The sequence below is a fragment of the Archocentrus centrarchus genome, unplaced genomic scaffold, assembly GCF_007364275.1.
Source record: "Archocentrus centrarchus isolate MPI-CPG fArcCen1 unplaced genomic scaffold, fArcCen1 scaffold_44_ctg1, whole genome shotgun sequence".
NCBI classification, from domain to species: domain Eukaryota; kingdom Metazoa; phylum Chordata; class Actinopteri; order Cichliformes; family Cichlidae; genus Archocentrus; species Archocentrus centrarchus.
This window is the reverse complement of record NW_022060270.1, coordinates 2,286,591-2,301,072: the sequence shown is the minus strand read 5'-3', so window position 1 is coordinate 2,301,072 and position 14,482 is coordinate 2,286,591. Positions and strand designations below refer to the sequence as shown.

Sequence of the window (14,482 nt, the reverse complement as noted above, 5' to 3'; positions counted from 1 at the left end):
CAGGTTTGTTTTCAGCACTGTAGCCAGGCTGACAAAGAGTCAGAGCTCTGTAGAGCCGAGTATTCCTTTCACATTAACTAGTAGTGACTTCATGGATTTCTTTACAAATAAAATTTTAGACATTCGAGAAAAAATTATTCATAACCATCTCAAAGATTATTCTTCATGTTCGGCTGCTTTCAGCACTGCTGGTATTTGTTTAGACTCTTTGGCTCCAGTTGATCTTTCAGAGTTAACTTCAATAGGTACTTCCTCCAAACCAGCAACATGTTTGTTAGATCCCATTCCTACTAGACTGTTCAAAGAAGTCTTTCCAATTATTGATGCTTCAATCTTAAAAATGATCAATCAGTCTTTATTAGTTGGCTATGTACCACAGACCTTCAAGGTGGCTGTAATTAAACCTCTACTTAAAAAGCCATCACTGACCCAGCTGTCTTAGCTAATTATAGGCCAATCTCCAACCTTCCTTTTCTCTCAAAGATTCTTGAAAGAGTAGTTGTAAAACAGGTAACTGATCATCTGCAGAGGAACGGTTTATTTGAAGAGTTTCAGTCAGGTTTCAGAATTCATCACAGTACAGAAACAGCATTAGTGAAGGTTACAAATGATCTTCTTAGAGCCTCTGACAGTGGACTCATCTCTGTTCTTGTCCTGTTGGACCTCAGTGCAGCTTTGATACTGTTGACCATAACATTTTATTACAGAGATTAGAGCTTGCTATAGGTATTAAAGGTACTGCACTGCAGTGGTTTGAATCATATTTATCTCATAGACTCCAATTTGTTCATGTAAATGGGGAGTCTTCTTCACACACTAAGGTTAATTATGGAGTTCCACAGGGTTCTGTGCTAGGACCAATTTTATTTACATTATACATGCTTCCCTTAGGCAGTATTATTAGAAAGCACTGCATCAATTTTCATTGTTATGCAGATGATACTCAGCTTTACCTATCAATGAAGCCAGATGACACACATTAATTAATTAAACTGCAGGAATGTCTTAAAGACATTAAGGCCTGGATGACCTCTAATTTCCTGCTTCTAAATTCAGATAAAACTGAAATTCTTGTTCTCGGCCCCACAAATCTTAGAAACATGGTGTCTAACCAGATACTTACTCTGGATGGCATTACTTTGGCCTCCAGTAACACTGTGAGAAATCTTGGAGTCATTTTTGACCAGGATATGTCCTTCAATGCACATATTAAACAAATATGTAGGACCGCTTTTTTGCATTTGCGCAATATTTCTAAAATTAGAAACATCCTTTCTCAGAGTGATGCTGAAAAGCTCATTCATGCATTTATTACTTCTAGGCTGGATTATTGTAATTCATTATTATCAGGCTGTCCTAAAAGCTCCCTGAAAAGCCTTCAGCTGATCCAAAATGTTGCAGCTAGAGTATTGACAGGGACTAGAAAGAGAGAGCATATTTCTCCCATATTGGCTTCTCTTCATTGGCTCCCTGTTAAATCTAGAATAGAATTTAAAATTCTTCTCCTCACATACAAGGTCTTGAATAATCAGGCACCATCTTATCTCAAAGACCTCATAGTACCATATCACCCCAACAGAGCACTTCGCTCTCAGACTGCTGGCTTACTTGTGGTTCCTAGGATACTTAAGAGTAGAATGGGAGGCAGAGCCTTCAGCTTTCAGGCGCCTCTTCTGTGGAACCAGCTTCCAGCTTGGATTCGGGAGACAGACACCCTCTCTATTTTTAAGATTAGGCTTAAAACTTTCCTTTATGATAAAGCTTATAGTTAGGGCTGGATCAGGTGACCCTGAACCATCCCTTAGTTATGCTGCTATAGGCCTAGTCTGCTGGGGGGTTCACATAATCCACTGTTTCTCATTCACCTTATTTACTTTGTTTATACTCCACTCTGCATTTAATCATTAATTGATATTAATCTGTGGCTCTCTTCCACAGCATGTCTTTTCTCTCCCCTCAGCCCAACCGGTCGCGGCAGATGACTGCCCCTCCCTGAGCCTGGTTCTGCTGGAGGTTTCTTCCTGTTAAAAGGGAGTTTTTCCTTTCCACTGTCGCCAAGTGCTTGCTCATAGGGGGTCGTTTTGACTGTTGGGTTTTCTCTGTATTATTGTAGGGTCTTTACCCACAATACAAAGCGCCTTGAGGCGACAGTTTGTTGTGATTTGGCGCTATATAAATAAAATAAATAAAATAAAAAAATTCATACTCCGACAGAACGGTCGGAGAGCAACTTGGGGTTAAGTATCTTGCCCAAGGATACATTGGCATGTAGCCTGGAGTAGCCAGGAATCGAACCGCTGACCTTCCGATCAGTAGGTGACCTGCTCTACCTACTGAGCTACAGCCACCCCACTGATGTCTTATGCTTTAAGACATCAGTGAACCATTCTGAAGCATAGAATTAAAAGGCTGATGAAAGAGTGAGCATAGGAAGCAATTTAGGGATACAGTCAACCCAATCAATCCATCTTTGTATAGTGGAGGAACTGCAAAATATGTGTCATGGATGTGCCACTGACAATTCTCAGAGAAACCGTTCCAGCACTTATGTTGAATCTGTACCGAGAAAAATTAAGCCAGTCTGAAGGCCAAAGGGAGTCTGACCCAGGGGAGACCAGGGCAGTAGCAACACCCTCAGTTCCTCAAAGCAGACACAAGCTAGAGTGATTTCTGCACATGCTCATTAGGATTCTCTGTCTGCGTAGTTCAGAAGTGCAGTGTTTCAGTTGTTTTAGGTTGAATATTATAGTCTTATCCTTATTAATGACACAATATCAGTTGTCCCATTAGATAGTGTATATATATATGTTCCTTTTTCTCAAAAGGCGAATAGTGTGTTTCAAATAGTTTGTGTTATGAAGAAAAACAGTCTAATCTTGGTAACAAATATTAACAGAGTGTCTTAGCCAAGCTACCGTTTTTGTTTTTTGCTTGTTTTTTACGTACCACTAAATTGTTAAATGATTATAATATTGATTATACCATCATGTATCAAGAAGACTGTCAATATGGCTTTCATTTAATACCATCAGGGGGCTGGCCATTCTCTCAGTACATGGCAGATTTTTTTGTTAAATTGTGTTTGGAATCATATTATTACATACATTATTATTAAAAACAAACATGTTGCATTAGACACAACCTTTTTTTATATTTTCCTTGTACTCTTTTTTTAACCTAACTCCACGTCCTAAGCAATTTTTGGAACAACTGACAAACCAGATTAATATATCATAAAGATTAGCTGCTGCTGAACATAGGCCAAAGCCTAGCAGTAGTGGTTAATGGGTCTGCTGCAAATGTGGCTGTTGTCCAAACTTATACTATCCCAGATAGCATAAGTTAAACTGGATTAGCTGTCCTTTTTCAACCAAGTCAATAACAATTCCCCAAGCCACTCTAATCTTAACCAAGTCACAAAAGAGCCCCCCACCTACTGTATCCTTCCATTCTAATGTATGCAGATCATGGAGTCCATGTAAGTCAGGATGGTCCATGTAGAGAGCAGGTTCTTCTTCCAGGGGACTGACTAGTTGTTGTTTCTCTTCTTCTTCCTCTTCTTCCCATCTTTACGTTACAATATAAAGGCATGCTGAGCGCTCAAAGTGGAGTAGAAAAGTGCTATATAAGAACCAGTCCATTTACTATTTACCTTGAGGAAACTGATGTTGTGATTTGATGCTATAGAAATTGAATTGAATTATTATTTTTATTCTCCATTATTATTAGTAGTAGTAGTATTACATTTACCAAAATATCATGGTTTGGCTTAAAATACACTACCAAAAATGTTTTGATAGACATTAACACAACAGTGTGACTGTTCAGCTGCAGTGATATTTCAAAGGCTGCATCAATGATTTCCATGACCAACAGCAGGGTGGTGATATTGGATTATTTGTGCAATATTGAAACATTCTAACTTGGAATAAATATTATCAATGTGAAGGACCTTTTGTAAAGGGAGCAGGCACTTACAGATGGTTATATCAGGTTAGATCAGGTGACCCTGAGCCATCCTGTAGTTATGCTGCTATAGGCCTAGGCTGATGGGATGTTGGGGGGGTTCGTATGATGCACTGAGGGTTTCTTTTCATTCACCTCTGTTTATACCCCACTCTGCATTAATCATTAGTTATTATTAATCTCTGGCTCTCTTCCACAGCATGCCTTTTGTCCTGTCTCTCTCCCCTCTCAGCAGAGGACTGCCCCCCCCCCCCCCCCCCCGCCTGGGTCTGCTGGAGGTTTCTTCCTGTTAAAAGGGAGTTTTTCCTTCCCACTGTCACAAAGTGCTGCTCATAGGGGGTCATTTTGACTGTTGGGTTTTCTCTGTATTATTGTAGGGTCTTTATCTACAATATAAAGCACTTTGAGGTGACTGTTTGTTGTGATATGGTGCTATATAAATAAAATTGAATTGTACTGAAATATATCATTTTGGACACTCGGGTGAAGAGAGGAGCTGAGCTGTCAACTGATCACCACCTGGTGGTGAGTTGGATCAGGTGGCGGGGGAAGATGCTGGACAGACCTGGCACACCTAAACGTATTGTGAGGGTGCGCTGGGAACGCCTGGCAGAAGCCCCAGTCCGGGAGATCTTCAACTCCCACCTCCGGCAGAACTTCGACAGCATTCCGAGGGAGGCTGAGGACATTGAGTCCGAATGGACCATGTTCCGCACCTCTATTGTTGAGGCTGCTGCTCAGAGCTGTGGCTGCAAGGTGGTTGGTGCCTGTCGTGGTGGTAACCCCCGAACCAGATGGTCACCGGAGGTGAAGGGAGCCATCAAGCTGAAGAAAGAGTCCTATCGGGCTTGGTTAGTCTGTGGGACTCCGGAAGCAGCTGACAGGTATCGACAGGCCAAGCAGAATGCAGCTCGGGTAGTGGCCAAAGCAAAAACTCGGGTGTGGGAGGAGTTCGGTGAGGCTATGGAAAAAGACTTTCGGACGGCATCGAAGCGATTCTGGCAAACCGTCAGGCGACTCAGGAGGGGAAAGCAGTGCTTCACTCACACTGTTTATAGTGCGAGGGGGGGGTGCTGCTGACTTCAACTGAGGCTATAGTCGGACGGTGGAAGGAATACTTCGAGGACCTTCTGAATCCCACTGACACGCCTTCTGTAGTGGAAGCAGAGTCTGGGGATGAGGGGGATGACTTGACCATCACTGGGGGTGAGGTCACTGAGGTAGTTAAACAACTCCTTGGTGGCAGAGCCCCTGGGGTGGACGAGATTCGCCCTGAGTTCCTGAAGGCTCTGGATGTTGTAGGGCTGTCTTGGTTGACACGACTCTGCAACATCGCGTGGAGATCTGGGGCAGTGCCATTGGATTGGCAGACCGGGGTGGTGGTCCCCATCTTTAAGAAGGGAGACCGGAGGGTGTGCTCCAACTTTCGGGGGATCACACTCCTCAGCCTCCCCGGTAAGGTCTATGCCAGGGTGCTGGAAAGGAGGGTCCGTCCGTTAGTCGAACCTCGGATTCAGGAGGAACAATGCGGTTTTCGTCCTGGTCGTGGAACGCTGGACCAGCTCTTTATCCTCTCAAGGATATTCGAGTGTGCGTGGGAGGTTGCCCAACCAGTCTACATGTGCTTTGTGGACTTGGAGAAGGCATTCGACCGTGTCCCTCGGGGTGTCCTTTGGGAGCTTCTGCGGGAGTATGGGGTGTCCGGCCCGTTGTTGCGGGCCATTCAGTCCTTGTACAACCACAGTGAGAGCTTGGTCCGTATAGCCGGTAATAAGTCAGATTCGTTTCCTGTGGGTGTTGGACTCCGTCAGGGCTGCCCTTTGTCACCGATTCTGTTCATAATTTTTATGGACAGAATTTCTAGGCGTAGCCAGGTGGCGGAAGGCTTCTTCCTTGGTGGCCTCACAGTCTCATCTCTGCTTTTTGCAGATGATGTGGTTCTGTTGGCTTCATCAGGGGGGGGCCTCCAGCTCGCAGTGGAACGGTTCGCAGCCGAGTGTGAAGCGGCTGGCATGAGAATCAGCACCTCTAAGTCTGAGGCCATGGTCCTCAGCCGGAAAAGGGTGGAGTGCCATCTCCGGCTCAGGAACGAGTTCTTGCCTCAAGTGGAGGAGTTCAAGTATCTCGGGGTCTTGTTCACGAGTGATGGGAGAAGGGAACGGGAGATCGACAGGCGGATCGGGGCTGCTTCTGCAGTGATGCGGACGCTGCACCGGTCCGTCGTGGTGAAGAGGGAGCTTAGCGTAAAAGCGAAGCTCTCGATTTACCGGTCGATCTACGTTCCTACCCTCACCTATGGTCACGAGCTTTGGGTAGTGACCGAAAGAATAAGATCGCGAATACAAGCGGCAGAAATGAGTTTCCTTCGAAGGGTGGCTGGCCTCTCCCTTAGAGATAGGGTGAGGAGTGCGGCCATCCGGGAGGGGCTCAGAGTAGAGCTGCTGCTCCTCCACATCGAAAGGAGCCAGTTGAGGTGGCTCGGGCATCTGATTAGGATGCCTCCTGGCCACCTCCTGGGTGAGGTGTTCCGGGCATGTCCCACTGGGAAAAGGCCCCGTGGTAGACCCAGGACACGCTGGAGAGATTATGTATCTCGGCTGGCCTGGGAACACCTTGGGGTCCCTCCGAATGAGCTGGAGGAGGTGGCTGGGGAAAGGGAAGCCTGGGCTTCTCTGCTTAGGCTTCTGCCCCCGCGACCCGGCCCTGGATAAGCGGAAGAAAATGGATGGATGGATATATAATTTAAAAAAAGAAAAGTTCATATCTAACACAATGATGGAAAAGATGAATCCCTTATCAGGAAAGGAATTTTCCAGTTTGCCAATGATCCCAAACACAGTGCAGTCACAAAAGACTGTACAAAGACAAACGGTACATCCCCTTTATTGAATCTAATAGGAAAGTTTTGGAGAATTTTATAGCAGAACTATGAGTAACAAAATCCCTCCAGATTTTAGCAACTAAAAAGAATCTAAATAACACATTTTCAAACTGCTATCATTCATGCATCTTGTAGGAGTGTTCGGAATAACATTGGAATCTGTCTTTTAAAGATTATGATTATTCACAGCTGGTTTAATGGAAATCAGTTTTCCAGATTCCCTGTCATGGAGCAAAGTGTTAATCGCTTCTGTTGTATGTCTTCCCTGACAGTCACTGCCCTGCACTTGTGATATTTCCCAAACACGAACCATGACCATGTTGGATGGTACCTACAGTGAGGCTGACACCAACAGCTTGGCCGGCTATACTGAAGAGCCCATGATGCCTGAGGATGTACAGGCAGAGATGCACGAGGTTTCTGACAAACCTGAACATATGGTGGTCCACCTGTCAGTAAGTAGCGAGTCCACAGCCACTAAGAAGAAGAAGACCCTTCGTGCACTCAACATCATCCAGAACACACATGCCATTGACAAATACTCCCGAATGATTTTCCCTGGCTCATACATTTTCTTTAACCTTATCTACTGGTCAGTCTACTGCTGAACACCACTGTCAATCAAGACTGAGGCCAGGGACATTAACACATACAGACAGTATGAATGCTACATCCATACTGGGCTAAGAGTGCTGTTGTAATGATGTTGGATGCAGCTAAATCATTAAAATGAAGGACATGAGCAAAAAGTGTCTTGCTCATGTCACTTTGGGATGCATTGGAGCACTCTTTTTGAGTTGTTTCCCCCATGCAGCAGTTTGAGCGTTAGACACTTTCTGTTAAGACAACAGAAAGTGCTGTTGAATGCTGTTTTAAACCACTGATGCTAATTCTTGTAGTTTCTTTTAGCTTTGTCAGTTGTTAGCTGCTGTGGAAAAGGTGTTTGTCCTAATTACTACTATTCCCGATATGATGAAGGAACAGTATGTTTTGTATTTTAATTGTATAGATCAAGATACTGTATATTGTGTGTGTATTTATGCTGTGAGGTATTCTGTTGATTGGAATATGTATTTATATTGATTATGATTGATTTTTGATTTCATAAACTGAAAATCACAATGACCATCACATTTTTAGGTTTATCATGATTATTTTTTTCATATATGTAGAAACTCATATGAACTCATATTTTTTAAGCCAGTTATTTCAGCTGAAAACATGTTCTATCTTAATTTTGAGGACATGTAAATAAGCTCCTTTGCTTTAACATGGACAGCCGCTGCCATTTTCCTGTCAGGTGCAGCATTCTCACTAAACATCGAATAGAGTTCCAAAAAATATGGGTCGAAATCCAAACATTTTTGTGCAGTTTGGGTCCAAAAATATGAAGAAAATGGGCATCCTCTGAGCTCATCTTCTTATCACAGATGGCAAACATTTGCCTGAACACAAAGTCCAAGTGAATGTCAACTTTGCCCTGACAGTAGATAAAAATACAAACTCAGGATTACCAAAGTCAAGATCAAAAAAATTGTATACCAAAGTTCTTTACATTGTAAACCATAACTGCAGTGATATTTCACTCAGCTCAGACACTTGAACTAAAGGTCAACCTACTACACAGGTCAAGTGTCAGTTGATATTAGGAGTTGGGCTTATCAGCACAACAATAACAACTGAACAATATCTCAGGTGCCATTAACACTTTGCAGCAGATGGATCAAAACACTTAAAACTGACTTAAAAAAACATCCAACTCTCAGAGGACTGAGAATTATGTGGATATGCAAATCTGAGTTTGTGTTTGTCTCAAGATATGATGTGAAGAACATATTAGGCTGTGCATGGCTCAAAACAGGGCTGTGCATGGCTGCTATTTTCCACACTTCTATAGCTGAATGAAAGCCTGAGTGGCACCCACACCCAGTGTGGAAAGACCTCTTCTTCTTTTTTTAAATCATATTTAAAATTTGGATTTTTTTTAATGCAATGGCAACAGTCTAGGGTGGGGAGGTTGAAAATTCAGCGTGTTCTAATGATTTTAACTGAGAGATATCAACAACAGGGTAATGGAGCTAACAACATGCAGTCTGGTTAAAATGACTTTTTTTTTCAAATATTTTAAAGTTCAGCTTTGCAAACTAAAGGAACAGTACGTGGTAAATTTAATCACTGTGAGGCATATAAGGTGGAGTCCATTCTTAAGCTCTTAAAATATATTATACTCTAACCAATCATAATCATTGACAAGAAGTAGCACAGTGATGATTATTCATTCAGATAGCAATATGGACAGGGTAACATCACCATTATTTTGCATTTTCTAGCCAAAGTTAGTGGAACAGAGGGTAGAGGTTTAAATGGGCCCAGCCCCATCCTCCATCATCAGAAAGTTCATGACAAACACCAACTTTTTAGAAGACGCAATATTGGCATTTGGGATGCACTGCAGCACATGAGAAAAAAACACAACCTTTTTTTTAAAATACAATTTTGTTTTCATATTCTACATTGCTCTTACATGGCAGTTTGTTAAACCATGACACCGTGATAAAGGATATCCAGCACAGGAAAACAACTCACCAACTGCCACAAAAAGACTCCAATTTAAAGCGTTCATTAACATGTCTGCAGTCCATCAACTGTTAATGAAACACCATTAATGGGGTGGATTAGAGAAAATCCTAAATAAGTTCAAATTGGTGCGCCCAGTTCTTAAGTCATTAAACATGTATGCTATACATTCATTCTACCCTGGTAAAAGAACAGTTCAAAGGAATCATTAAAATTCCCCAAATTACAATGACATTCATGTCCATGATGAGTGTATGCAAACTTCTAACCACAGCAACATATAATCATCTCAGAGAGGCAGTGTCTCAGAAGTAAACATGCTCAGAGGTTTGCCAATCTGCAAAAAACACTTGACTAATTTCAGAATCATGTTCCTCAATGTAAAATTGCAAAGGTCTGAAAGATCTCATCATCTACAGTACATAATTTTAAAAGATTTAGAGAATCTGAAAAAATCTCTGTACATAAGGGACAAGGCTGAAAATTGGATAATTGGATGCCTGTGACCCTCGGACTCTCAGATGCCAGTGCATTAAAAACAGGTCTGATTCTGTCATGGAAATCCCTTCATGGGCTCAGGAACACTTCCAGAAATCATTGTCTGTGAACACAGTTTGCTGGTTGCAGGTTCAGAAACCATATGTGAGCATGATCCAGAAACACCACCATCTTCTCTGAGCCAAAGCTCATTTTAAATGGACTGAGGTAAAATCAAAACTGGAAATTCTTTTTGGAAAACATGGGCACCACATCCTCTGGAAAGAAAAGAGGTACCACCAGCCTTATTATCAGCACTCAGTTTAAAAGCCTGCGTCTCTAACAGTACGGGAATGCACCAGTCCCTATGGAATTGACACCATCAATGCTGAAAGGTATGTACTGGTTTTAAAACCGCTAATCATGATCATGGTTAAAGTCATGATTAAACAAACTGCCACATAAGACCAGTGTAGAACGTTCCCATCCAGACAGCATCTTTTTCCTGGCAGGCCATGCATATTTCAACCAGACAATGGTAAACCACATACTGCACCTATTACAACAGCATTGCATCGTACTAGAAGAGTCCAGGTGCTGAACTGGCATGCCTACACTCCAGACTTTTGACCAACTGAAAACATTTGATGCATTATTATACAAAAAGTATGAGAAAGAAGACCTAGGACTGGCAGCAATGGCCCAACAATCCACTCCCAAACGTCCTACAGCTGGTCTCCTCAGTTTCCAGATGTTTATGTCTTTGCCACCATGGTTTCCCCAACACACACAATCCAACACAACTTTCATGTTATGCCTGCTTCCTTTATTTTCATGTTACACACAGTCTTTACTGTCATTTTTAGACGATGCCCAGTCCCCTCAGTTTGATTAGTTGTCAGAGCCTGATAAACAGATGTGCCAGCCAGCCTCTCCCAGCACCCTCTGCTCCACCCCTCACCTGAAACCAAATCCACACCTCGCTGCCACAAAGAGGTTTCATAGTGAACATGGTAAACATGCTCTTGTCCATAGTTTTTTGAACATGTTGCTGCCATAAATTCAAAACGATCTAAGGTTTTTCTCAAAGTCATATATTTTCCCAGTTTAAACATTTGATATGTTTTCTGTGTGCTACTGTGAATAAAATATGGATTCATGAGATTTGCAAACTGTTGCATTCTGTTTTTATTTACATTTTATACAGCATCCCATTTTTTTAAAATCAGGGTTATATTTTTAAAGTTACATTTGAAATCACATGTGACTTCAAATTAGCTTTTGCAAACCACTGCTGTAGCAAACAAATCCAGTCGGTATTATGGGTACAAAAAAAAGGAAACAACCTACCTCGTCTGGTGTCATGTTTTCTAAAACTTGTTTTTCAAATATTGTAGTTTCTGTAATATGAAGAAAATCACACATTTTATGTATTTTTAGCCACCAATTTTCTGGAACCACTTTCACTCAGCAGGGATTCAAAGTGCCTCAACTGGTGTGCAGAGTCAAATGTGAAACACTGAGCCTCTACATAACCTCCTGCTGTGTTCTTATGTTTCCTGACTTTTTGTTTTGCAGTTCTACAGTGAAGTGTCAAAAAAATACAAAATTCTGTACAGTGATTACACTGCAATAAAACATGTAAGAAATGTTTTAAAGAACCTTTGAAGTTGGTCATGTCCACAGTTCTTATAGCCCTTTGTAATTTAATCACATTATATTGAAATAATATTTGCTGGATATTTTAAAGAATTTATGTATGTATATAAATTACAAACTTTAAACAAATATATAATATATGTATAATTATATATGTATAATAATGTAGACATTTATACATCAAACAAACTACACTGTGTAAATTCTTTTCAAATCCAGACATTTTTTCTTAGTAACTGATGTTATGATTAGTTCAATAATTTGCATGATGACATGACCACAGTAAAGCTTTATACATCATATTGTGACTCTACACATTTATATTTATATTTGGAAAATGTTCTTGTATTAGTAAACATGAAGCCTGTGGCTGAAATGCTCTGTTGGCCAATAACTAGAAGCATACATGACATTCTACTGAATGTTGTACAGTTTTTGGGCATACTGTATTAAACACATGATTCAGATGCATAAAGACTGCATTCATAGAACACAAAAGCACTCACTAAATAACTCATTAAATACCCTAATGTAATTTTTTATATTAGCAATATTTTCTATTAACAATACACAAAATGATAATAAATAATAATAAAGAAACCATGCATAATAATGGACCCACTGGTCTGTAGCTGCCTGCAGCTCTACAGCGCTTAGTGCTGTTATTTAGCTTGTGGTTTTTTGGTACATTCTTACTACTGTCCTCACCACCTCAGCACTAAACAGCAAAAGGACAGTTAGAGGCTGGCTGATGAACATACTGAAAAATTTGCAGAACCACCAACATCGCTTAGAGGAGACACAAAACATGACATGAAATATGAATGCTTTGTGTCTGCTGGATCAAATCAAATGTTTTCTAATATGTTAGCCTCAAGAATACAATATATGACCATGGTGCCTCAGAGGGCCATTTAATTTATTGCAAATATTGTCTGCTGCCCTCTTTAAATGTACAGTAAAGGAGCCCACCCACCACTTTAATCATACTCTGGCTCTTATTCTGACATAAAACTTAACAGTATTCCCTGAAAGCCCCCTCCTGTCTGATCATTTCTTAGTAACATTTACATTTACTTTAATGGATTACACAGCAGTGGGGAATAAGTTTTATTACAGTAGAAGTCTTTCTGAAAGTGCTGTAACTAAGTTTAAGGATCTAATTCCTTCATTGTTATGCTCTTCAGTGCCAACACAGTGCAGAGCAGCTACCTAAACTCTGCTCCCAGTGAGGTCGATTATCTCTTCAATAGTTTTACATCCTCACTGCGTATAACTTTGGATACTGTGGCTCCTCTGAAAAGGAAAGCTTCAAATCAGAAGTGCCTGACTCCGTGGTATAATTCACAAACGCACAGCTTAAAGCAGATAACCCGAAAGCTGGAGAGGGAATGGCGTCTCACTAAATTAGAAGATGCTCATTTAGCCTGGAAAAAGAGTTTGTTGCTCTATAAGAAAGCCTTCCATAAAGCTGTAACTTTAACTAGTAATGGCTTCATGTATTTCTTCACAAATAAAATTTTAACCATTTGAGAAAAAATTATTCAAAACTATCTCACAGGCATATCTTGGTGTATACAAACTTTCAGCACTGCTGATATTTGTTTAGACTCTCTCTGATTGAGCTTTCAGAGTTAACTTCAATAACACTGGTCAACAAAAACCCTTTCTGTCTGCTACCTGAGGAAAAACAACTGATTTATATTCATTTGGTTATGCTGGCTCCAAATATGCAAACTGAATTTCTCTAGCACATCAGGATCTTCAGTTCGGTAACTATGCCAATAAATGCCAATCACCAAACTCAACGTCAGTGATTTTATTAGAAAAGTACACCATGAACATACAACTGGCGAAAAAAGATACAGATCCCTAAATCAATCATATGAGGAATCTCAAAGTAATACAGTCCACAGTTAGTCTGCCTAAACAGTTCAAAGGTGCAACAAACACTTGCTCTTGAGCTTCATAAAGTCTGACACTGAAGAAACCAGCAGTAGTCACCATCATGTCTGTGTTATAGTGCCCCTGGTACCTGGTCTCCATCTCAGAGATATCATGTTCATCGCTCACATCACCCAAACTGGGTGGAAAGAAGTCATGATGAGAGTGAAGGAAGTGAATCTTTGGTGACATTCTGCAACCCATGTTTGAATGATACGAGCATGTCGTCAACTAGTTCTTCAGTTTATGGTTGCCCAAGAAATTCTGTCCCACCTGAACAAATGATTCCATGCTCTTAGTTCAAGGGTCTGAGCTCAGAGGGAAAGTCTCTGTCTCTAATAAGCTCACATACTTGGGGTCCATCAAAGATCCCAGCTTTCAGCTTGGCATCACTTTGGACTGCCCCAGAAACACGATTCATCACTTGATGTAGCACTAAAACTTGCTTTTGTTTTTTTTTAGTCTGTCATGTCTGGCAATTTTTGCAATCACAATGATGATCTGAATGCACTGTCGTACCAAACATATTTGCTTTTACAAGAAGAGCTCTATTTGTTTTCTAAAGGCAATTCTTGTTAATGTTTGTATTTTTTTTTAATTTATTCAGGCCAGGTCTGACAGGCAGGGAGGGGAAAGAAGAGAAAGATAGACAGAGAATGGGAAAAGGACAGATAAATTAAAAAAAAAAAAGGGACAGAACCAAAAATATATACAGTGGCTTGCAAAAGTATTCATATTGAACTTTTCCATATTTTGTCACATTACAACCACAAACATAAATATATTTCCCTGGAATTTAATGTAAAAGACCAACACAAAGTGGTATAGAATTGTGAAGTGGAAAGAAAATTATACATGATTCAAACCATTTTTTACAAATAAAAAACTGAAAAGTACGGTGTGCAAAAGTATTCAGCCCCCTTTTCTCTTTTTTTTTTTTTTTTGTGCCTGTCATGTCTGGCAGATCTTGCAAACAGA

General features: G+C 40.9%; 1 protein-coding gene across 1 annotated transcript in view; it reads left to right on the top strand.

Annotated features, from left to right (window-relative positions):
* The window catches only part of gabrr2a (gamma-aminobutyric acid type A receptor subunit rho2a), a 58,203-nt gene extending 47,170 nt beyond the window's left edge, over window positions 1-11,033 (top strand). Inside the window, exon 7 of the mRNA XM_030724995.1 lies at window positions 7,120-11,033. Within this exon, the coding sequence (XP_030580855.1) occupies window positions 7,120-7,455 (336 nt within the window). The 3' untranslated portion in view covers window positions 7,456-11,033. The remainder of the gene's footprint in view (window positions 1-7,119) is intronic.
* The last annotated feature ends 3,449 nt before the right edge of the window (window positions 11,034-14,482 follow it).